This window comes from Copadichromis virginalis, linkage group LG7, assembly GCF_057382275.1.
Source record: "Copadichromis virginalis isolate Kocher_CV1m ecotype Utaka linkage group LG7, C_Virginalis_male_GT1.1, whole genome shotgun sequence".
Lineage (NCBI taxonomy): Eukaryota > Metazoa > Chordata > Actinopteri > Cichliformes > Cichlidae > Copadichromis > Copadichromis virginalis.
The window spans coordinates 31,829,981-31,854,483 of NC_140624.1; the positions used below are offsets into that span (position 1 = coordinate 31,829,981).

At 38.2% G+C, this 24,503-nt stretch overlaps 3 protein-coding genes across 3 annotated transcripts; 1 reads left to right on the forward strand and 2 right to left on the reverse strand.

Annotated features, from left to right (window-relative positions):
* Window positions 1-1,473: 1,473 nt before the first annotated feature.
* Window positions 1,474-3,691, reverse strand: LOC146705402 (lysozyme C-like). Its single transcript, XM_085463061.1, has 4 exons — window positions 3,449-3,691; window positions 2,213-2,371; window positions 1,781-1,859; window positions 1,474-1,685 (listed from the first exon to the last, which is right to left on the reverse strand). The coding sequence occupies exons 1-4, from the start codon at window positions 3,576-3,578 to the stop codon at window positions 1,619-1,621; spliced, it is 435 nt and encodes a 144-aa protein (XP_085319187.1). The 5' UTR covers window positions 3,579-3,691; the 3' UTR covers window positions 1,474-1,618.
* Window positions 3,692-10,293: 6,602 nt separating this feature from the next.
* On the reverse strand, window positions 10,294-13,419 carry LOC146705403 (lysozyme C-like). The gene is made up of 4 exons (XM_085463062.1): window positions 13,245-13,419; window positions 12,772-12,930; window positions 10,545-10,623; window positions 10,294-10,461 (listed from the first exon to the last, which is right to left on the reverse strand). The coding sequence occupies exons 1-4, from the start codon at window positions 13,369-13,371 to the stop codon at window positions 10,395-10,397; spliced, it is 432 nt and encodes a 143-aa protein (XP_085319188.1). The 5' UTR covers window positions 13,372-13,419; the 3' UTR covers window positions 10,294-10,394.
* A 6,171-nt stretch (window positions 13,420-19,590) lies between these two features.
* Window positions 19,591-22,715, forward strand: LOC146705404 (lysozyme C-like). The gene is made up of 4 exons (XM_085465187.1): window positions 19,591-19,764; window positions 20,079-20,237; window positions 22,386-22,464; window positions 22,548-22,715. The coding sequence occupies exons 1-4, from the start codon at window positions 19,638-19,640 to the stop codon at window positions 22,612-22,614; spliced, it is 432 nt and encodes a 143-aa protein (XP_085321313.1). The 5' UTR covers window positions 19,591-19,637; the 3' UTR covers window positions 22,615-22,715.
* The last annotated feature ends 1,788 nt before the right edge of the window (window positions 22,716-24,503 follow it).

The window sequence follows — 24,503 nt, forward strand, 5'->3', positions numbered from 1 at the left end:
AATTTTTTTTTCTGCCGATGCCCGTGATGCCGCCCCCACCACGATGCCGCCCCGGGCAACCGCCTGTGTCGCCCGTATCAAAAATCGCTACTGACTGCATCTGCAGACTGTAGACGGAAAAGAAGAAAGTATTCCACTATAGGTTTGTGAAATCTGATTTTGAACCATCATATTGAGCAAGGTCCAAATAATCAAATCCACTAATTGTTTCCCATATGGAAAAGAAATATAAAAAACTTATCAGATGCATCAGATGTGGCCTACTTCATATAGTGAATCATATAAGGCTTATATGATTTACTCATGAAAGTGCCCACTTTCATACATTGTTTTAGTAAGTATCCAAAACATACAAGTTTCATTTATATGATTTTTCTAGGGATCTTATATCTGTTTTCACTCTTGTATGCTTTTCATACAAGTTTCACACAAGACAGATACAAACTTTACAAGATTTATATATATCTTTTCCATGGGAAACATCTTTAAAAAACTGTTGTTGTTTATTAAAGATTTTAGCTGATAGGTGCTGCTTAAGCACATGCTCTGCTACAGTCCACCAACCCATCCAGGGTGCAACTGCTTCTCACCCAACAGTGTGTGAAATAGTCTCAACAGTTAATCTAACGATTTGTGTTTCTGGACACAAATTTCACAGAATTTCCCAACATGCTTTGTGGCCTTAAACAAGACTCTTGTGAGCACCTCTGTCAAAGCAAAGGTTTTTGCACATTGCTGGTCTGTAGCATCCCCAGTACTAGACACCCCACTAAATTCATCCCATGGTCAGACAGTGCAAAAAGCCCATTCTCTCTAAAAAGAACATGGCAGCACTACTTAGGCTTGCCAAGCTGCATGTGAACCATCTATGAGACTTTTGGAACAATGCTCTTTTGACAGATTAGATGTGGAGATGTTTGGCCATATTGCATAATACCACATTTGATGAAAACCAAACACAGCACATCGGCGCAAACACTTAATACAAAGCGTGAATTAAGGTGATACAAGAGTAACGATTTGGGGTTGTTTTGCAGCCACAGTACAAGGACAACTTACAGTCATGGAATTAACCAGGAACTCCTCTGACCCAGTCTATAACAGAATGACTGAAAAAGAAAAGAATTGACATGTTACACTGCCCAGGATAAAGTCCAACCTGATTCAAAGGCGGGACCTTAAGTGCATAAACGAATACCCACAAACTAAATAAACTGAAGCACTGTTGTGAAGAAGAGAGGGCCAAAATTTCTCCACAACAATGCGAGAGACTGAGACTCAGATAGAGAATGATTAATGATTCAAGCTACTGAAGCTACTGTACTTAAGTTTTCATAAGGCTAATTTTCCAGTCTGTGTTACTAGCCTAGAATAAGACAACCTAATTGTAAAGAGTTAGGAGAACAATGAAATGTAAAAAACAAAACAAAACATAGTTCCAATCTTCTAATGGTAAGCCACACAAACTGAAAGTCAAGATTTAAACTGAATTTATTGGTTTTAGTAACTAAGTAGATTTTACTTCTTTAAAATCAAATATGGAAACAGTTTGAATGTTTTAGAAGATAATGGGGACATTTTATTATGCCGATGACACCCTCCTGTTTCTATGTGTTGATTAAAGACCGCATCCATCCAAATAGGGTGTGAGATCACGACCTTGACAGTGATTACGCCATCCATACCTGAAACCAGACACGCAGTTAATCCTTTCACAAATGACTGTCTATCCAGAAAAAGCAGGACCATCAGTTTTTAGAATCACATCATTCATTCTTACCAGGCTGCGATGCCTTGGGGGTCTGTAACAACACGTTTGGCGCAGTTGATTGCCACGGTGACATCATCACTTAAAAGGTCTGTGATTAAAAAAAGTAAATACATGATGGCAATTAAGATGTGGTGATTGAGGTAAAACAAGTACAACACAGGAGAAAAGGTATTAATCCATCCACTTTGACACACGTTTTATTGTATAAGCTTGGAAAACAGTGACGTACAAAGAAAAACTTAAATTTTATCTCTAGTGGGCTGGACCAGTATAACCTTTGCATAATAACTGATAGAAGATGTGATTTTCTCAGTAATAATGCTTTTTATGCAGATCTTTAGGTTCTTTGCTTGGATGAAGTTCTAACAACCCCTCATGCCATGAACCAATCCTAAACCTTGGTATCATTCAGATCACAACAAGACCTGGCTCATCACTGACCCTTGCAATTGATTTGGCATCCATTTCTGAAAGACATGATTTTGTCATTGCACCACCAGCGATTATTAATCTGAAAGATGCCAAAATCAGTGGATCCATCGTTGTTGTGGTGCGTCTTCATGGTGTCGTAGTCTGACTCCCATTTGGTCAGGCAAACCCCTGCAGACAAAACAGGAGACATGGACTCCTGAAATCTAAACGTCAGGTATTAAAACCAACACTTTCTCATTTATCCACTTTTCTCATCAGAATCACATTTTTATCATATTTGAAGACCAAACTAATAGTGTTCCACTGTGTTTTTTTCTAACTAGGTACACTTTCAGTGCAATGGCAGTTTTTTTGGGATTATTATCATGCTGAAAACTGAAGCCTTACCAATCAGAGTTCTTCCAGATGGTATTTAATGGCAGATTAAACTCAGTGGTGTTGGAGAGTTTGTCAACATGGATGGAATCATGAATGCAGAAAAGTACCATCAAACATGACAAAGCCTCTACCATGTTTTACGGATGCCCGTTCCAAACCCGCTCCATTTCCAGGGGCAGTTCAATCGTTCACGTCTAACCCAACGAATATACTTTTAAACTGTCACTGGTCTAACCTTGCTGCACAAGGAAATAGCTTCTGATTGGATCACTTCCAAGCTTGTCCCACACTTCTATGCAACTTAATTAGTTCTGCTTAATATCTCCAAGATTTAACATCTCCAAGATTTTTTTTTATCTCATTTTCATTCATTGACAAAAGTGTCAGTACATTTCATCACAGTTTTTGTCCTCCTTCGTTTGTTTATATTTAGTTATTGTTTTATTTATTTTTTTAGGAAAAAAGTTTGTTGAGGAAAACTGTGATGGAAATTAATGGTCAGCTACATTAACACTGATCCATAAGACTTGTTTTCACTTCTTTATGCCTGTCTAATTGGGTCATTTCTGGCATTTTTGTAAATTCGACCAAAGAAATGGGAACAAATGATGTGTTTTTGCAACAGACTGAACGTAACGTAAAGTAACAAGCTGTAACAAGTATGGTAAAAATGGCCTGTATTTGTATAGCCCTTTACTAGTCCCTAAGGACCCCAAAGCGCTTTACACATCCAGTCATCCACCCATTCACACACACATAGTGTGTGTATCATAACAAGCTGATCGTAAAGTGCCTAGCATGGGATTCACATGTGAAGTCATTTAGCTCTTGTGTGTGAGACCAGGCAGTCTGACAGGTCATACTCACAGTCAGCCAGACTGACATCGCGGTAGCCGTCCATTCCACTATCCTTCAACTTGTGGGCCCATTCACAGCGCTGGAAGCGTTTAGCGTTCGCTACAGCCACCAAGAGCAAAAAGAATAGACTTTTCATCATGGTGTCTCTGCTGGTCTGAATTTGTCCAGAGCTGTTGCTGAGTTTTCTGAGTTGTAACTGTCTAGGTTCAGATAAGAGGACCTGAGCATGAGTCACGCAAAAGCAAATAGCAAGCAATGGTGGGTTCATGGTTACAAATTCCAGACAGACAAACAAAGCAGATCAATCAGAGTGAGACAAACTGATGTTTGAGGAAGTTTTTTTTTTTTTTAAAGCAGTTCTAATTAATGGCAGAAACAAAGCATACAAAGCTTTATTATTGATTTTACACCACAGGACCATATGAATCATACCATGAATATAATATTGCACTAAAAAAAGACTAAAATATAAAATGCTTTTAAAATTGAACACAATAATGGATACAACTTGAAGTTGCCACATTTCAGTCCAAATGTAAGTCAAATTTTATTCTAATTTCCAGATATTTCTCAAAAAATAACAAGCATTTATGTAGTTACCCAGTTATAGCTCAAACAGTGAAAAATAATGTAAAGAATTAAAAAAGAAATCATTAAGTCATCATTGGTGTATGGAGGCCCGTTTAAGCCACTAGAAAAAAAGTATCCATAACTCAAAATTTCAACTTATTAACTCGAAATTTTGAGAAAAGTAACTCGAAATTTCGAGTTAGCTCTGCCAATCAGTAATCTATGTGAATGACATCATTTTCTTGTTAGGAAGGATATGGCGCAGAGGAACACTCACTGTAAACTGCATCGCAACAAATTGGAGATTTCGAGAGTACGTTTGCTGATAGTAACACCATGTGATTCAGCTAATAACACAAGGATTTCAGCATTGGTGAAGCCATGTTGAAATTATTCAGCAATTTGTGCGTTCATGACTGGCTGTAATACCGGTAGCTTAGCTGTAGCATTTGTAGCTGAGGGCTTCAGCTCCGGGGTAACAAGGAAATGACGTCGTCATTCACGTAGATTACTGATTGGCAGCGCTAACTCGAAATTTCAAAATTCTTTTTTTTTTTTTTTAAGTGGTGGAAACAGGCTTTCATACTGGTGATAACCCAAAGTGTTTGGAGAAAAGGAAAATTAACTTTTTGAAAAAAAATTCAGTTGAAGGATTATTTTCTTGGAACTCTGACTCTAAAGACTTGGATAATTTAATACAACAAAAATTACATACACAGGGTGGTTAGCACTGTCACCTCATAACAAGAAGGTTCTTGTCAAGGATTGCTGTGTGGCAGGCAGGAGATTGGACCTAAAATGCAGGACTCACAACACACGGGAATAAACTCAAAATACAGCTTTATTTACTGACTCAAGGAAATTATACAAAACTAAACTAGACTGGGAAAATATAAATTAAACATCACAGAGCAGCACACAAGGGAACACACAGCATGAGGGAGAACACAACACTGACAAAGAGAAACACAGGGCTTAAATACACTGAGGGATAACAAGGGCAATGAGACACAAAAGGAGAGCACAGCTGGGAGTAATTAGGCAGGATGAGACAAAGGAAGCAAACTAGAAACACTGACATGAGACACAGACCTTCAAAGTAAAACAGGAAACACAGACTGAACTCTAGACATGTAAACTTAATAGAGACTCGGGAGACAGAATATAGAGACCTGAAATGTGGGACAGAAAGACACAGAGTTAACACCGAGAAACCAAATAACAAAACCTAAGAACTAGAACTCAGGAAGTACTACAGAACTAGGGAGCTAGAAATACTAGGACAGAAACCAAAACACAAACAGTCATAAACCATGATAAAATCAAATGTAAAAGTACAAAACTCAAAACACTAGGTCACCGACCCATGACCGAGACAGTTCTATGTTCAGATCCACTCTGTGGCTATTCTTTGTGCAGTTTGCATACTCTCTCTGTGTCTGTGTGGCTTCTCTCTTACCCACAGAGGTGAATGGTCTCTCTGTATTGGCACTGCAACAGATTGGAGAACTGTCCAAGGTGTACTCTGCCCTTTGGGAGGTGGGATAGACCCCAGCCCCACTGTCACCCTGAACTGGATAAATGTCAAAGATGGAGGGATGAAAAATGACATATTTTAATTGATGATGAATTAATGATGACATCGAGGGTTATATTTTAGAAACGATAAATAACACAAACTGAAAATCAAGATTTTAATTCAGTTTATTAGTTTGAGTATCTCAGTGTGTTTCACTCCAGTTAGCTCAAAAACACAGAAACAGCCCAAATGCTTCAGAGGAAGACAGGGGCATTTTATTATGTTGATGACACCCTCCTGTTTCTATGTGCTGGTTAAAGACCACATCCAGCCAAATACTTTGTGAGATCATGACCCTCAAAGTTATCACGTCATCCAACCTGGAACCAGACACAAGGATCATCAGTCTGGTGAAGCAGCACCATCACATCACATCAGATGATCATATGATCCATTCTTACCAGGCTCTGATGCCTAGAGGATCCCTAACAACTTGCTTGGCACAGTTTATTGCCATGTTGACATCTCTCAAAAGCACTTTGTCCAAACAAAGAAAAAAATGAAGGGAATTATGGCGGGGGCATGGTCTGTGGCCTGCTGCAGAGGAAGGGTGACGCAGTGCGTTGAGTTGTGTTTGATGTTGACAGTGAGGAGCAGAGACACAGAAGGGAGCAACGAGCCACCAGGGTAGTGTCTGTGTCCCAGGCTGAACAAGCAAAACCTCAGTGTGTTTGTGTGGGGCAAATAAAAGGGCTGCTGCCCAAATCGAACATCATGTGTGGTCGATGCTTTGGGGAAGAGTTAAGTGTGACAGGAATTTCAAAAGTACAGATGAGAGAACAACAAGTATAAAAATAAGGGAAGATGCTGTAAATCAGGGGTGCCCAATCCCGGTCCTCGAGAGCTACCGTCCTGCAGCTTTTAGATGCATCCTTGTTCCCACACACCTGAATCAAATGAATGGCTTGTTATCAGGCCTTTGCCAAACATGATGGCATGCTGAAGAGATCAAACCATTTGATTCAGCTGTGTTGGAGTAGGGATGCATCTAAAAGCTGCAGGATAATAGCTCTCGAGGACCGGGATTGGGCAGCCCTGCTGTAAATGAATCCATATAAACTGCTAATGGTGAGCTGAACTTAATTTGATAACTGTCCATTTACAGGTTGAGCTATATTCCTACCCTTACCTGGACACTGGGGAAATAACAGAGGTCAACATCTGCATTTTTATGCAGAAACCAAGATATTTGAGATAAGATAAAATGAATCAAGAACACTAACACACATATTTATGTCCCCAGTACAGGACATGAAGTTTTGGTAAACAGTAGTCATTCAGTAATTAATAATTAGAATGAAGTTACATAGCTTAAGCTAGTACAACAGGAAACATGAGCTCAGTTAACTGTGGTGATAACCCTCTGTTCTCTCTGTTATGAGAAGTCTTGGCAATCAGAGGGAAACTAATAATGATCACATGACCTGCATTTTTTATTATCAAAAAATCCCAACTCTAACTCCAGTTACATATTTCTCCAAAAACATAGGGTTAGAAATGGTGTCATCACTGTTGCCGCACAGCAAGAAGGTCCTGAGTTCAATTTCCAGGCCGGGGTCTTTCTGTGTGGGTTCCCTCCGGGTACTCCGGCTTCCTCCCACTGTCCAAAGACATGCAGTTTGTGGGGATAGGTTAATCGATTAATCCAAATTGCCCATAGGTGTGAATGCGGGAGTGAATGTGAGCGCGAATGGTTGTCTGTCTCTGTGTGTTAGCCCTACGACAGACTGGCGACCTGTCCAGGGTGTACCCCGCCTCTCGCCCTATGACAGCTGGTATAGGCTCCAGCACCCCCCGCGAACCTGAAAAGGATAAGCAGAAGTGAATGAATGAATGGATAGATAGAATTGGTGTTATTACCAGTGATGGCTTCACAGAGTTCACAGGGTTAACACTGCTCAACTAGCCAAGATTAGACGGCTAAGACACTCTGTATGGCAGAAAAATGAAATTAATTTTACTTCATCGGCCAGATAAATCCTATTGTATTCCCCAGTGGATTGGATCAGTATAAGTTAAGACCTATCAGTAAAAATGCTTTTAATACTGATTACACTTCAGGCTTTATTTTTGGGTGAAATTTTAACAACCTCTGTTAATGACACAATCCTGTCTTAACCAGGTCATCGGCAAAACTTTCAGGATGAAAAATTTCACCTCGTCCTCATTTTAGGTTTGACAGCGTTTTAGTAGGTAAAGGTGAATGAATTGAGCTGTGGTTTGGGGAAGGCCTCGAAGGGGACTGGCAACAGCTCCCTGGCAGATCCCCGTGTACTAAATAGGAGTGAAGAAGTTAAAGAATTGAGAACAAGGAGGGAGGGAGGGCGGGGCACGTAAAGAGAATGAACAGCTTGCAGAAGTGGGGGAACCTATATAGATGACAACCGGAAGGAGCATGTTTGGAGGCGTGGTGTCATGGTCCTGGGTCTGTGACCCAGTGTTTTTGGTTGTGTACTTTTACTTTTAATAGTTTTATGTATTATGACTGTTGTTTTGGGTTTCCCAGGGTTTAGTTGTGTTCCCTCTGTTTGGTGTCATCCCTGCTTGTGTATCCCCTTTAGTGTAGTAAGGTCTCTGTGTTTAGTCTGCGTCTCTGAGTCTGTGTCATTATGTGCATGCGTTTCCTGTTTTACTTTGAAGGTCTGTGTCTGATGTCAGTGCGTTCTGTTTACGTTTCCCCTGCCTCGTCAGCTGTGATGTCTCCCAGGTGTGTTTCCCTCCTGTTTCCCATCCCCTGATTGCTCGTGTGTGTATTTATAGTGTGTGTTCCCTTGTCCTCGTTGCTGGTTTGTCTGCATCTTTGTCCGTCATCCTGTGTAGTTCCCTGCGCCTCCCTGCATCTCTGTTTCTGGTTAGTTTTTCCCAGTTTAGGTTTTCTTAGTTTCATGTTCACCCTCGTCATTTCTGTTTGTATCTACATTTGTTTAATAAACTCACTTGCACCAGAGCTGCCGCTTCTTGGGTCCTAAATAATTCACACACGGCTTGCCCTGGCAACCCGTGACACGTGGTCCTGCTCCTGAAATTCCGATACATAATCTCCAATTGTTCTATCAACAAGGTCTAGAAGCCTGAAATCCTTCTTTGCAATTTACACATGCAGCCAAGTCTAGCTTGGCTGTATGTGTAAATGAGCTTGCCAGCTCCTTTAGATTGCCAGGTTAGACCATCTATCAGGCTGTGGCTGTCAGACCATAGTTTTGACACCCCTATTCACAGGAATTACCCACCAATCAGTGCCCAGCATCATTAATGCAATTATCCATCCTGCTGTCACTCACAAGTATGTCACCATATTTATCCATATATAAGCAGCATACTGCAGGTAAAAGTGGCAGATGTTGTACTAAAACATACAATTATAAATTAAAAGTAAATTCTCTTGTACATAGGTTACATTCTGTTTGGGTCTCCAAAACCTGCTGAGAGCATCACAGTTAGGGAGAAAAGGGTCAAAACTACCAGTATATAAGAAGTTGCTCTGAATAGAGAATCATAGAGTATAACAGCTTTAGCCCTTTGAGATCTTAGTCGTCATTGGTATCGACACCAACACTACTGTGTGCTTTAACTTCCTAAGACCCGAACTCTTCCACGGCATACATTTTTAATTTCTCTTTGATATTTGGGCATATTGGGGCATATGAATGTAAAAACAAAGAATTACCAGATCTTTTTTTTACCTTATTTTTGTTTTTAAGAAAAATAAGAGCCACATGTGAGGATATTCGTTTAAAATTTCAATAGAACTGTAGTAGTATAATGTCCTCATAAAAGGATATCAGGCCCTTGTAGAGCAAAATTGAGTATTTTGGTCTAAATAACCCAAAATGTGATGTCCACATATGTGGACGCCATGTCCTAGGAGGTTAAATATTAGAATATTATTACATTTGTCAAGCTCTCCCATGCCTGGAAGTCAGAGAACAAAGAAAGTAACAGACACCCATCAAACCTCTTCACTTGTTAGTGTCATGAACAGGTCTCCAGTTGTAGCTAAAACATGGACAGAAATCATTGAGTCATCACTGGTGATAATCCTACCCACTTGAGAAAGCAGAATTGTAATATCTAAATCATTTTTATTTATTCCAGTAATAATAATAATAATACTAATTATGTTATTTTCTTTTTCTCTGATTTTCGGACTTGGAAGAACAATCTAATACAATATTATTGTCATGGTACTGGGTCTGCGGCCCAGTGTTGTGTGTATTTTAGTTTTATTTTATTGATGATTGTATTTTTCTCCATGTTTCCTGTTTTATTTTGAAGGAATCTTGTGTTCTTTGTTCATTGTATTTAGTTTCACTTCCCCTGTCCTGTCATTAGGTTCATGTCAGCCAGCTGTTTCCCCATGTGTTCCCACTTCCCCTGATCACCTCCTGTGTGGATTTATGTCCTCTGTTTTCTGTATGTCATTGTCAGGTCGTCTGTTATCCCCACCATAGTCTGTCATAGTGTTTTGATAGTGTGTCATAGTTTTCATGCTTAATCAACTGCCACCAGCCGAATAAAGGCTCGCTTTTTGTTTCACCTGCAACTTCTCTCTCAGTGTCTGCTCTTCGGTCCATTCAGCAAAACACACCGGCATATCCCGCCGTGATTATTATATATTTCAATTGAATGCTTTAGGGTTGGGGTCATGACTGATGTTAACTTTCAGGGTTAAATCCTAAAAAAGGTAGATGAAAAGAATGAAAGCTGTGATTTTAATTCAGTTTATTAATTTGAAAAATTACTGAAACAGAAGAAGACGGGGGCATCTTATTATGTGAACGAGACCCTCCTGTTGCCGTGGGCTGACTAAACACCACATCCACTCACATAGGAGCTGAGGTCACGACCCTCACAGTTACGTTGCCAGCCATACCTGAAACCAGACAAAAGTATGATTAACCAAGTAAGAGGTCAGTCAGTCAGAAACTTTTTGCCAGTTATGTGATTCGTTCTTACCAGGCACTGATGCCTTGAGGATCCCGCACGACACGTTTGGCACAGGTGATTGCTGCATTGACATTATCGCTCAAAAACGCTGTGACCAAAAATGGGGAAAAAAGGACAGCAACGTAAAAATCAAAAGTGTAAAACATCAAAATTGTAGCTGGCATTGCTGAAACTGAGAAAAAAGTGAGTCAAATGACAATATTAAAATTTAGTCAACTTAGGACATAATGAGACAGGATTTTAGGTGGTTTGAAGCAGTTTCTTGCAGTATTGTGAATGCTGCACTGGTCTGCCATTAAGGAGAGTACCCCAAACTTAGAAATGTCCATGTACAGTTTCATTTACATTCTCAACCTAAATAACTAATAATCTGTGTCAAGAATTTAAGAATTAACCAATGTTGAACTAGCTTGAATGCAAAACTGTTCTGAAAAGTGTACACTCTTCTCATTTTAATTTAATTGCGATGTTATTGTTCTTGTAAAAGCAATGTTGAAGAAATCAGGGCAAAAGCCTGTAGCCCTCAGCTGTTCCAACAGCAGTAGTAAACTTCAAATCTAAAATAAAAATTAACACAAAGCAAAAGTGGTCTTAAGACCAGTATTCGCAGACCAATAGAGTATTAACGTAAACATTTTTTATCTCCTGTGCAGCAGTTTATAACCACCTGTATCTGCTGCTATAAGGATAGAGGCAGATACAAGTGACAGAAAGGACCAATCATGGACAGTACCAATGTTGCACTTAACATGCTGCTTTTTACTAAGAGTAATTTCCCATGCACAGAGGTAAGTATTTGAGAAGTAAGAGCGTTTTTTTGGAGGGATAGAGGGTATACAAAAGTGTCTACTTCTGTAGCCAGCATACACAGAGCATCCCATTGGAGTTTTGGTTCTGTTTGGGTCTTGACTGCCTCCTGATCTTTAAAGCATCACAAAACTACCAGATACGCAACTTATAAACTGAGGTCTATGTAGGGGTGGGTTTATTTTAGTTCGAATAATGCAATATTGATTCATTAAATCCTGAATCGATTTTTAAATATAAATGTATTTTTCCAGAAATGTCAGAATCTTAGGTTGAAGCTCAGCAAACTGTTTCAACAGCTGCCAAACTGCTAAAACAGGCAATGAGAACAGGTAAAATGATTGCGCACAAAGATGTAAGCACAAAGTGTGGATCGTTCACCCGATGGCACGTACGCAGACACCCCATTGGGTGCTGAAAGCTGACATCTCACAGATTCTGCAGCTTCAGGTTTCGTCACTCTCTGACCAAAATTCACTGAACCAACAGCAAAAGAAGATCAAAACTACGCTTCATGTTTGAAAAACATTGTCATTAATCCCCTCTTACTTTGGCTGTTTTGCTTCCACCATGATAAAAATCTCTCTCTCTCAGTGTACTCAGAAACCATTTACCATCAAAAAGCTCTACTTTCTGCATGAGTCGCTTATTACAAACCGGTATGATGTTCAATATAGAATAAATTTAAACTTTTACAAACTATGTCAAATTGCAAAATGCTTAGCTGTGTCTCTAATAAAACCTCTGTAACTTTGTTCTGCTTCATTTCGGCATCATCAGGTAATGTTCATATGTTTATTCATGGTTTTCTTTAGTTTTTGATCAGTTGCAGAATATTTTTAAGGTTTATCTGCTATAAGAAGCCAGGCCAGGAAAATCTTCTTCATGTTTTTCTGTGTTTTATGCTCAGATATCATCTGGTGTGATGCTTACACCTCTAATGAAGTCTAACAAGTGTCAGCTTTGTTTTTATACATAGATATACAATATGGATATGTACTGATAAATGATCATAATTATAATATTTCTGACTGAGTCAAAACTGAATCGAATTGGGGATTGAATCGAATCAGGACCTTGCGAATTGGAATTTAATCAGTTATAGAAATCAGTGATGACCAGCCCTAGGTCTAAGTCATCATTGATGGGGTCCCCAACCCTAAACCCTTTCAACTTTAACTCATGCAGACAAGCAGAAAATGTAATATTTGTTTTATTAAATTTCCCAAGTTCTCCTAATCCTTGGCAGTCAGGAAACACCCATCAGAAACTATTCTGATTCCCCCCAAAATAATTTATTTAGCTTTTCTTTAAAGTATAAGGTAAGTGTTAGGACCTATGATGACTAACACCTCACAAGGTTAAAGATTGCCATCACTCAGACAGCAAGAGGACCTGAGCTAAAAACCTATTGAGGCTCATGACTGACCACTGCAGTTCATGTTGCATCCGTTATGCGAGTTGATGATGTAGTCATTGCACCACCAGTAGCTGTTAATTTGAAAGATGCCAAAGTCGGTGGATCCGTCATTGTTGGTGTTTTTGGCCATGGTGTTATAGTTTGACTCCCATCGGGTGAGGCAAACCCCTGCAGACAGAAAAAAAGAGCTGGAGGTATAGACAACTTGAAAGCTAAGTGTCAGGTAAACTAAAATTGACCTGTTTTTCATATATTAATGCTTGGTCAGAATCACATTCTTGACAGATTTTAAAAACTAAGGTTACACAAATTGGAAGATAGATCGGTAAGTTGGACTCTCTGCGCACCAATATTATTAAAAAGCAAGTAGGTGAAAATTCCACATATGGGTAACCATGACCTTACCCTTAACATGGCATTGGTAACAATGTACAAGTTAAGAATGATCTTGCATTTTCCTAAGCTGACATGCTGGTACTCACAGTTGGCAAGGCTGATTCCATGGTAGCCGTCCATGCCATTAGCCTTGAGCGTGCGGGCCCATTCACAGCGCTCGAAGATTTTGGCGTTGGCCACAGCCAAGAAGAGCAAAACCAACAGACTCCTCATGATGGTATTTTTCCTTGTCCGAATGTGTCCACAACTGCTGCTGCTTCCCTTTTTATAGCCAAAAATGCTTAGTTGCAAATGGTGTTGATTTCCAGGCTCAGATAAGAGGTCCCCAAAGGACAGCATAAGGGAAGGGTTGCATCAAAGTAGAAAAGCAAGCAATGGTGGGTATATGGTTAAAAAATAGAGCTTGACAAACAAAGCATATCGATCCAGCTGAGAAGGATCCCAAAGCTCTGAAAAGTGTATTTAAAAAAAGGTCTAACTAGATAAGAGCACCCAAATACCCACAAGGGAACGGTTAGGTGAAAGTGGAAAAGCAAGCAATGGTGGATTTATTCTTAAAAAATACAGCTGGACAAACAAAGCATATTGGTCAAGTTGAGATAGATTCCAGAGTTGTGGAACGATTTTCCGTTTGTTTTTGCAACACATGAGACCACAGTTTCCTCAAACAAACATCATGTTTGATTCAATAAGCCTAAAGTAGCCTTAAACATTCAACCAGTGATTTTAAATTCATCTATCAGCTCCTTAAAATGACCACAAAAACAGAAAATTATCAAAATCTCTCTTCAATCTTTGAAATAATAAACAGTGAAAGTAGAGATTTTAACTGAGTTTAACATTATTAATTTCAATGTGTTTCCTTAAAAGGAGAAACAGTTGTAATGATTCCATCTGCTGCAGAGAAAGATGGGGACATTTTGTCGATGATCAGGGCCGTGCAGAGATGTTTGAAGGGGCACATAGGCTGAACAATCTCACACATAGTACATAATTCGCACTTTACTTTCTTCTTTCCTGAACCTTATCTTATCTTATCATATTATATACATTTGTACTTATGTAAATATGTATATTTTTATAGTTTTTCAAATCATTACAGTGCAATACTTTGCACGATTATGGATATACTTATAAGCACAAACACATGGCTGTTACACCTGTTACACTTTTTTATATATATTATACAGAATATTATACACTTTTACATTTTTATATATGATTCTTACTCCTGTTTTTTTTTTTTTCTCTTAGTTTAGGTAAAAGTTTTTCTAGTATGTTTCTCACAGTCGGGGGGAGTATTTTTTAGCCAGAAAAAAACATTTCACTGTATGTTGTACTAGCTATAACTACATGTGACAAATAAATAGACAAATAGACAGAAATAGACCCATTTCTGTAATATACTTACATATCTATATTATTGCTAATATATATTGTAATATATCTATATCACTAAGCACTTCTGGATGGATGCAAACTGCATTTCGTTGCCCTGTACCTGTGCATGTGCAATGACAATAAAGTTGAATTCTATTCTATTCTAAATAAAGAAATTGAAATTGAATTAATTAAATGTGGCAATAATTTCTTAAAATTGGAATTAATTAATTAAATAAATAGTTATGACACATTTAATTAATTAATTATTGACACATTTAATTAATTATTTATGTATTTCACATTTTAATTAATTATTGACACATTTAATTAATTAATTATTGACACATTTAATTAATTATTTATGTATTTCACATTTTAATTAATTATTGACACATTTAATTAATTATTTAATGATATATTTATTTATTTCATTTTGGCAGTCCTGGCGCCTGGCTCTCATCATGAAATAATTTTATCTGTCAGCCTCACCCATCAAACTCAGGGGGCGGGGTTAACGCTGCCCATGCAGCTTCTCTAACATTTGATTGGTTGCCGTGCAAAGTAAGTCAAAACAGGTCGATCCTAGATAATCGATTGCTTGTGTAGACTTGGGGCAGCCAGGTATCCCAGAATGCAGATCAAATCACAGGCAGCAATGGTGGTGGTGTAGTTTTAAAATACCCCGTTTTTCTGTCACCAGCTACACTTTTAACAGTGTTTTAGCTGCGAATGTCGCGACGTATGTCTGGTCAGGTTGTCAACATAGAACATGTTTGCAAAAGTGCTCAGATGTTTTCAGAGATTTCACTAGCTCTGCTAACAATTAGCATGCAGAGTGCGCCGAGGGGGTTACGTTAACCGGTTTGTTTACATATTCCACTCTCCGTGTTCCACATGTTGCATTCGCAGATTCTCATTTTCACCGAACGATCGTCTCTTTCCGCCTGGTCTTGTGTCTCTGTGCTTCTGTAACATAAAGAACGAGCTGACATTTTTCTCACGAAACCAGCGATCAGCTCAACAGACCCTCAGTTTACCTGCATGCATCCTCCTCCTCATCTGTCAGCTGTTTAACACCTGCTGCTAATTCAAGAAACACGCCTACGTTACCTGATGATAGTCACAGTTTAACTGGGCAGCCGGTGCTCAATATAAAGCAATGTCAGCGCAATTTTCTGCACAAGATAAGTAAATATAGTGTTTTCCCCGAGCGCAGAGCTGCTGGAGCTTGTTTCCTTACAGAGCACTTTATAGGCGAACCAGCTTCATCAGCGGCTGATGTCCAATCACCGGCACACAGCTTTCAAACCTCAGCTGAGTTTTAGCTCTCAGTGGTTAAACGCTGGACTTCATTCACTCAGGTTCTGTCTGTCGGGTCACGTTTACTTCGCTGTTTTATTCACAACTGAGCAAATCGGTTTGGCTGAGGTTAAAGTTACGTTTCATAACTGCATAGTTTCACAGACGTTTAATGGTTCACTGGCACATGTGTGAGACTGAACTATTCGCTTTTCTTTATCTGGTGTGTTTTGGATTTAACTGTGAATTTTGAGATTAAACTGACTTTTAAAATGTTTTTATACAAAGAGGAAAGAGAAGGCGCATTTCCACCGAGAGGAGCAGAGTTTGCAAAAGCATGTTCATCATGAAGTCTGCAACCTGGACAGAAATATTATATCATCTGTTTTTTAATAGTTATTCAACTGTATTCTAAGCACCAGCTGTCTGTTAGAATGTGATTTTTTTTTTCTCTCTGTTGGCAGAGGTATAAAAAATGCGCAGGAAAATCTGACGTGCATGGCGAACTTCACCGACGATATTTAGGGAGGAATAAACACACATCAAACATAAATGAACCATTTTTTTGCTTTTTCGGTCATGTTATGTTTACCTGTCAAAGGCTTGTTACAAACTATGAAACACATCGTGCAGACTTCTGGATGTTAGAAGAAAAGTAATACTGCTCATGAATGAGACTAAAGGCAGGAAGGTGTCCTTTAAAACTAAACATGTTAGTAGGACCTCCCTATTTATATCATAGTTTATGATATAGCACATGTATTTCAGTAATAGCCTGCTGATTTCAGTGTAGTGGTGAACAGTCGCACAGCTCACGTAGGCGTTATCTGTGATACTCCTTAACTATAATTTATCCAAGTTAACTTCAGTTAACCATTCAGACAGTTCTTTTGCAATGAAAAACATAAACACCCATGCTGCCGGTAGGTTTTCTCAGTGCCAGCTGTTAACATTATAGCTGCTTATGCAGTAACCATGGTAACCACGGACTCTGAGCGGCTGGATCGACGGAGGTCAGACAACAATTTTACATGTATGATCTTAAAACAGGACACAGCCACTATACGTGCTGGCCTCATATCAAATGTGAAGGCAGACTGAGTCTATGTTTGATGTTTGTTCTTATCTAATCTTCCTTTTCAAACATTTAAACAGCAGCGAGTCTGCAGCTGAGGGAATACAAACTCAAATTGTCGGAATAGGTTTGCTCGTTTCTTGGATTCATTTGGTGATTTATTAAATGTATAACTGTTATTCTAATCTGCTGCTGAGTCTCTTACACTTTTCTTTATGCTGTATATTTTCATGTCTCTGGAATAGTTGGCAGTTAGATAGTCAGCTGGGAAACTCTGTGTTAACTCATGGAGCTGAGGATATCGTGGATATGCTGACCTCGCTGCGTGGTGTACAGGGCCGTTTACCCTCATGATTAATATTCACAATAAGAATATTAGCCGAACATCATGAAGTCTGTATGTGTTTCATAGTGTCGAACAACCTTTGTACAGTTAAAGTCAGCAGTTACTACATGACGGAAACACCAACGTTATCTCTTTTATGCGTTTATACACAGGTCACGCTGATTACTGAACAAAAACCCAAAGATCAGATGTTAAACAGATTTATTTGCTCTCTCCTCCTTAAACATGTTTTTAATGTTAGTTAGAATTCAGAATTGGCGACTGAAACACGTAGGACACATAAGAACATCAGGAAATAAAACACCGATAAATATAACCTCAGTAAAAGAAGTCAGCGGGGGTTACTACAGCTGTGTACCGGGGCCTGCGCTTTGTCGGTGGGATTGCTTGCGAGGCGAGCGGGTCTATCCCATGCTTTGCCGTGAGACTGGGCAGACATCTCCGAAATCATCGAAGCACTTTTGCAAAGAGGCTGTATCTTGACAAACCGACCAGACACATGAAGATTAAACCACTACATTCTCGGCTAAAAAAATATTAAAACGGTATTTGGTGACACACAAACAGGGTTTTTCAAAGTTCAGTTCTGTTAGTTTCCACATGCCGGTTGTTGTGTGCTAGAAACAATGGCCACCAGGCCAAAGCAATGGTTTTGACTTGATCAGCGTTAACCCCGCCCCCTGAGTTTGATGGGTGAGGCTGACAGATAAAATTATTTCAAGATGAGAGCCAGGCGCCATGACTGCCAAAATGAAATAAATAAATATATCATTAAATAATTAATTAAATGTGTCAATAATTAATTAAAATGTGAAATACATAAATAATTAATTAAATGTGTCAATAATTAATTAATTAAATGTGTCAATAATTAATTAATTAAATGTGTCAATAATTAATTAAAATGTGAAATACATAAATAATTAATTAAATGTGTCAATAATTAATTAATTAAATGTGTCATAACTATTTATTTAATTAATTAATTCCAATTTTAAGAAATTATTGCCACATTTAATTAATTCAATTTCAATTTCTTTATTTAGAATAGAATAGAATTCAACTTTATTGTCATTGCACATGCACAGGTACAGGGCAACGAAATGCAGTTTGCATCCATCCAGAAGTGCTTAGTGATATAGATATATTACAATATATATTAGCAATAATATAGATATGTAAGTATATTACAGAAATGGGTCTATTTCTGTCTATTTGTCTATTTATTTGTCACATGTAGTTATAGCTAGTACAACATACAGTGAAATGTTTTTTTCTGGCTAAAAAATACTCCCCCCGACTGTGAGAAACATACTAGAAAAACTTTTACCTAAACTAAGAGAAAAAAAAAAAAACAGGAGTAAGAATCATATATAAAAATGTAAAAGTGTATAATATTCTGTATAATATATATAAAAAAGTGTAACAGGTGTAACAGCCATGTGTTTGTGCTTATAAGTATATCCATAATCGTGCAAAGTATTGCACTGTAATGATTTGAAAAACTATAAAAATATACATATTTACATAAGTACAAATGTATATAATATGATAAGATAAGATAAGGTTCAGGAAAGAAGAAAGTAAAGTGCGAATTATGTACTATGTGTGAGATTGTTCAGCCTATGTGCCCCTTCAAACATCTCTGCACGGCCCTGATCATCGACAAAATGTCCCCATCTTTCTCTGCAGCAGATGGAATCATTACAACTGTTTCTCCTTTTAAGGAAACACATTGAAATTAATAATGTTAAACTCAGTTAAAATCTCTACTTTCACTGTTTATTATTTCAAAGATTGAAGAGAGATTTTGATAATTTTCTGTTTTTGTGGTCATTTTAAGGAGCTGATAGATGAATTTAAAATCACTGGTTGAATGTTTAAGGCTACTTTAGGCTTATTGAATCAAACATGATGTTTGTTTGAGGAAACTGTGGTCTCATGTGTTGCAAAAACAAACGGAAAATCGTTCCACAACTCTGGAATCTATCTCAACTTGACCAATATGCTTTGTTTGTCCAGCTGTATTTTTTAAGAATAAATCCACCATTGCTTGCTTTTCCACTTTCACCTAACCGTTCCCTTGTGGGTATTTGGGTGCTCTTATCTAGTTAGACCTTTTTTTAAATACACTTTTCAGAGCTTTGGGATCCTTCTCAGCTGGATCGATATGCTTTGTTTGTCAAGCTGTATTTTTTAACCATATACCCACCATTGCTTGCTTTTCTACTTTGATGCAACCCTTCCCTTATGCTGTCCTTTGGGGACCTCTTATCTGAGCCTGGAAATCAACACCATTTGCAACTAAGCATTTTTGGCTATAAAAAGGGAAGCAGCAGCAGTTGTGGACACATTCGGACAAGGAAAAATACCATCATGAGGAGTCTGTTGGTTTTGCTCTTCTTGGCTGTGGCCAACGCCAAAATCTTCGAGCGCTGTGAATGGGCCCGCACGCTCAAGGCTAATGGCATGGACGGCTACCATGGAATCAGCCTTGCCAACTGTGAGTACCAGCATGTCAGCTTAGGAAAATGCAAGATCATTCTTAACTTGTACATTGTTACCAATGCCATGTTAAGGGTAAGGTCATGGTTACCCATATGTGGAATTTTCACCTACTTGCTTTTTAATAATATTGGTGCGCAGAGAGTCCAACTTACCGATCTATCTTCCAATTTGTGTAACCTTAGTTTTTAAAATCTGTCAAGAATGTGATTCTGACCAAGCATTAATATATGAAAAACAGGTCAATTTTAGTTTACCTGACACTTAGCTTTCAAGTTGTCTATACCTCCAGCTCTTTTTTTCTGTCTGCAGGGGTTTGCCTCACCCGATGGGAGTCAAACTATAACACCATGGCCAAAAACACCAACAATGACGGATCCACCGACTTTGGCATCTTTCAAATTAACAGCTACTGGTGGTGCAATGACTACATCATCAACTCGCATAACGGATGCAACATGAACTGCAGTGGTCAGTCATGAGCCTCAATAGGTTTTTAGCTCAGGTCCTCTTGCTGTCTGAGTGATGGCAATCTTTAACCTTGTGAGGTGTTAGTCATCATAGGTCCTAACACTTACCTTATACTTTAAAGAAAAGCTAAATAAATTATTTTGGGGGGAATCAGAATAGTTTCTGATGGGTGTTTCCTGACTGCCAAGGATTAGGAGAACTTGGGAAATTTAATAAAACAAATATTACATTTTCTGCTTGTCTGCATGAGTTAAAGTTGAAAGGGTTTAGGGTTGGGGACCCCATCAATGATGACTTAGACCTAGGGCTGGTCATCACTGATTTCTATAACTGATTAAATTCCAATTCGCAAGGTCCTGATTCGATTCAATCCCCAATTCGATTCAGTTTTGACTCAGTCAGAAATATTATAATTATGATCATTTATCAGTACATATCCATATTGTATATCTATGTATAAAAACAAAGCTGACACTTGTTAGACTTCATTAGAGGTGTAAGCATCACACCAGATGATATCTGAGCATAAAACACAGAAAAACATGAAGAAGATTTTCCTGGCCTGGCTTCTTATAGCAGATAAACCTTAAAAATATTCTGCAACTGATCAAAAACTAAAGAAAACCATGAATAAACATATGAACATTACCTGATGATGCCGAAATGAAGCAGAACAAAGTTACAGAGGTTTTATTAGAGACACAGCTAAGCATTTTGCAATTTGACATAGTTTGTAAAAGTTTAAATTTATTCTATATTGAACATCATACCGGTTTGTAATAAGCGACTCATGCAGAAAGTAGAGCTTTTTGATGGTAAATGGTTTCTGAGTACACTGAGAGAGAGAGATTTTTATCATGGTGGAAGCAAAACAGCCAAAGTAAGAGGGGATTAATGACAATGTTTTTCAAACATGAAGCGTAGTTTTGATCTTCTTTTGCTGTTGGTTCAGTGAATTTTGGTCAGAGAGTGACGAAACCTGAAGCTGCAGAATCTGTGAGATGTCAGCTTTCAGCACCCAATGGGGTGTCTGCGTACGTGCCATCGGGTGAACGATCCACACTTTGTGCTTACATCTTTGTGCGCAATCATTTTACCTGTTCTCATTGCCTGTTTTAGCAGTTTGGCAGCTGTTGAAACAGTTTGCTGAGCTTCAACCTAAGATTCTGACATTTCTGGAAAAATACATTTATATTTAAAAATCGATTCAGGATTTAATGAATCAATATTGCATTATTCGAACTAAAATAAACCCACCCCTACATAGACCTCAGTTTATAAGTTGCGTATCTGGTAGTTTTGTGATGCTTTAAAGATCAGGAGGCAGTCAAGACCCAAACAGAACCAAAACTCCAATGGGATGCTCTGTGTATGCTGGCTACAGAAGTAGACACTTTTGTATACCCTCTATCCCTCCAAAAAAACGCTCTTACTTCTCAAATACTTACCTCTGTGCATGGGAAATTACTCTTAGTAAAAAGCAGCATGTTAAGTGCAACATTGGTACTGTCCATGATTGGTCCTTTCTGTCACTTGTATCTGCCTCTATCCTTATAGCAGCAGATACAGGTGGTTATAAACTGCTGCACAGGAGATAAAAAATGTTTACGTTAATACTCTATTGGTCTGCGAATACTGGTCTTAAGACCACTTTTGCTTTGTGTTAATTTTTATTTTAGATTTGAAGTTTACTACTGCTGTTGGAACAGCTGAGGGCTACAGGCTTTTGCCCTGATTTCTTCAACATTGCTTTTACAAGAACAATAACATCGCAATTAAATTAAAATGAGAAGAGTGTACACTTTTCAGAACAGTTTTGCATTCAAGCTAGTTCAACATTGGTTAATTCTTAAATTCTTGACACAGATTATTAGTTATTTAGGTTGAGAATGTAAATGAAACTGTACATGGACATTTCTAAGTTTGGGGTACTCTCCTTAATGGCAGACCAGTGCAGCATTCACAATACTGCAAGAAACTGCTTCAAACCACCTAAAATCCTGTCTCATTATGTCCTAAGTTGACTAAATTTTAATATTGTCATTTGACTCACTTTTTTCTCAGTTTCAGCAATGCCAGCTACAATTTTGATGTTTTACACTTTTGATTTTTACGTTGCTGTCCTTTTTTCCCCATTTTTGGTCACAGCGTTTTTGAGCGATAATGTCAATGCAGCAATCACCTGTGCCAAACGTGTCGTGCGGGATCCTCAAGGCATCAGTGCCTGGTAAGAACGAATCACATAACTGGCAAAAAGTTTCTGACTGACTGACCTCTTACTTGGTTAATCATACTTTTGTCTGGTTTCAGGTATGGCTGGCAACGTAACTGTGAGGGTCGTGACCTCAGCTCCTATGTGAGTGGATGTGGTGTTTAGTCAGCCCACGGCAACAGGAGGGTCTCGTTCACATAATAAGATGTCCCCGTCTTCTTCTGTTTCAGTAATTTTTCAAATTAATAAACTGAATTAAAATCACAGCTTTCATTCTTTTCATCTACCTTTTTTAGGATTTAACCCTGAAAGTTAACATCAGTCATGACCCCAACCCTAAAGCATTCAATTGAAATATATAATAATCACGGCGGGATATGCCGGTGTGTTTTGCTGAATGGACCGAAGAGCAGACACTGAGAGAGAAGTTGCAGGTGAAACAAAAAGCGAGCCTTTATTCGGCTGGTGGCAGTTGATTAAGCATGAAAACTATGACACACTATCAAAACACTATGACAGACTATGGTGGGGATAACAGACGACCTGACAATGACATACAGAAAACAGAGGACATAAATCCACACAGGAGGTGATCAGGGGAAGTGGGAACACATGGGGAAACAGCTGGCTGACATGAACCTAATGACAGGACAGGGGAAGTGAAACTAAATACAATGAACAAAGAACACAAGATTCCTTCAAAATAAAACAGGAAACATGGAGAAAAATACAATCATCAATAAAATAAAACTAAAATACACACAACACTGGGCCGCAGACCCAGTACCATGACAATAATATTGTATTAGATTGTTCTTCCAAGTCCGAAAATCAGAGAAAAAGAAAATAACATAATTAGTATTATTATTATTATTACTGGAATAAACCCCGCCCCCTGAGTTTGATGGGTGAGGCTGACAGATAAAATTATTTCATGATGAGAGCCAGGCGCCAGGACTGCCAAAATGAAATAAATAAATATATCATTAAATAATTAATTAAATGTGTCAATAATTAATTAAAATGTGAAATACATAAATAATTAATTAAATGTGTCAATAATTAATTAATTAAATGTGTCAATAATTAATTAAAATGTGAAATACATAAATAATTAATTAAATGTGTCAATAATTAATTAATTAAATGTGTCAATAATTAATTAAAATGTGAAATACATAAATAATTAATTAAATGTGTCAATAATTAATTAATTACATGTGTCATAACTATTTATTTAATTAATTAATTCCAATTTTAATAAATTATTGACACATTTAATTAATTATTTAATGGTGTATTTAATTAATTCATTATGGCAGTCCTGGCATTCCATACATATCATGGTGCCAGCATTTTTTATGGAATATGTTGATCAAACCCCAGAAAAGGAAACTTGGGGCTGGTGCTCAAGCCCCTACTGCCCCCCCAGCACGTGCCTGTAGATGATAGTGTCCTGTTTGTATGTGTTGCTCAAACATCATATTCAGACAAATAGGATCTGAGATCCTGGCTCTGTCAGCGATTGTGCCAGGCAACCCTAAGTCCAGACCAAAAATTCAGTCCAATGAAAACCTCAGTTTGTTTAACTGAATAAATCGAGTTTCATCACTGACCGTTGCCGTCGATGTTGCATCCATTTGCTGAATGAATGCTGTGGTCATTTCACCACTAGCGGCTAATTATATGAAAGATGCTGAAGTCAGTGGATCCATCAGAGTTACAGTTGTTGCCTTTGTGTTATAGTTTGACTGGTCAGGCTAATCCTTGCAGACTGAAAAGAAGAGATGGACGTGCAGATCCCCGAAAGCTAAATTTTAAGTGTCAACCCACACATCCTCAACCAGTGTTGGGGAGTAACGGAATACATGTACCGCCGTTACGTATTTAAAATACAAAATATGAGTAACTGTATTCTGTTACAGTTACCGTTTAAAAAGGTGGTATTTAGAATACAGTTACTTTGTTGGAATAAATGGATTACACGGCGGTATTTTCCTGTTTCATATTGTCACGGGTCAGGCCTGTTTGGGTTCTGTTTGATAGCTATGTTC

What these genes read in the sequence shown, in the direction of transcription:
- LOC146705402 (XM_085463061.1), bottom strand. Translation starts at nt 3,578, where the DNA reads ATGATGAAAAGTCTATTCTTTTTGCTCTTGGTGGCTGTAGCGAACGCT. An exon ending in ATGCCAAATCAATTGCAAGG is followed by an intron (nt 1,860 to 2,212) that starts GTCAGTGATGAG and finishes TTTTAATCACAG; the next exon opens with ACCTTTTAAGTGATGATGTC. An exon ending in CCCCAAGGCATCGCAGCCTG is followed by an intron (nt 1,686 to 1,780) that starts GTAAGAATGAAT and finishes GTCTGGTTTCAG; the next exon opens with GTATGGATGGCGTAATCACT.
- LOC146705404 (XM_085465187.1), top strand. Translation starts at nt 19,638, where the DNA reads ATGAGGAGTCTGTTGGTTTTGCTCTTCTTGGCTGTGGCCAACGCCAAA. An exon ending in TGGAATCAGCCTTGCCAACT is followed by an intron (nt 19,765 to 20,078) that starts GTGAGTACCAGC and finishes TTCTGTCTGCAG; the next exon opens with GGGTTTGCCTCACCCGATGG. An exon ending in CCTCAAGGCATCAGTGCCTG is followed by an intron (nt 22,465 to 22,547) that starts GTAAGAACGAAT and finishes GTCTGGTTTCAG; the next exon opens with GTATGGCTGGCAACGTAACT.
- LOC146705403 (XM_085463062.1), bottom strand. Translation starts at nt 13,371, where the DNA reads ATGAGGAGTCTGTTGGTTTTGCTCTTCTTGGCTGTGGCCAACGCCAAA. An exon ending in TGGAATCAGCCTTGCCAACT is followed by an intron (nt 12,931 to 13,244) that starts GTGAGTACCAGC and finishes TTCTGTCTGCAG; the next exon opens with GGGTTTGCCTCACCCGATGG. An exon ending in CCTCAAGGCATCAGTGCCTG is followed by an intron (nt 10,462 to 10,544) that starts GTAAGAACGAAT and finishes GTCTGGTTTCAG; the next exon opens with GTATGGCTGGCAACGTAACT.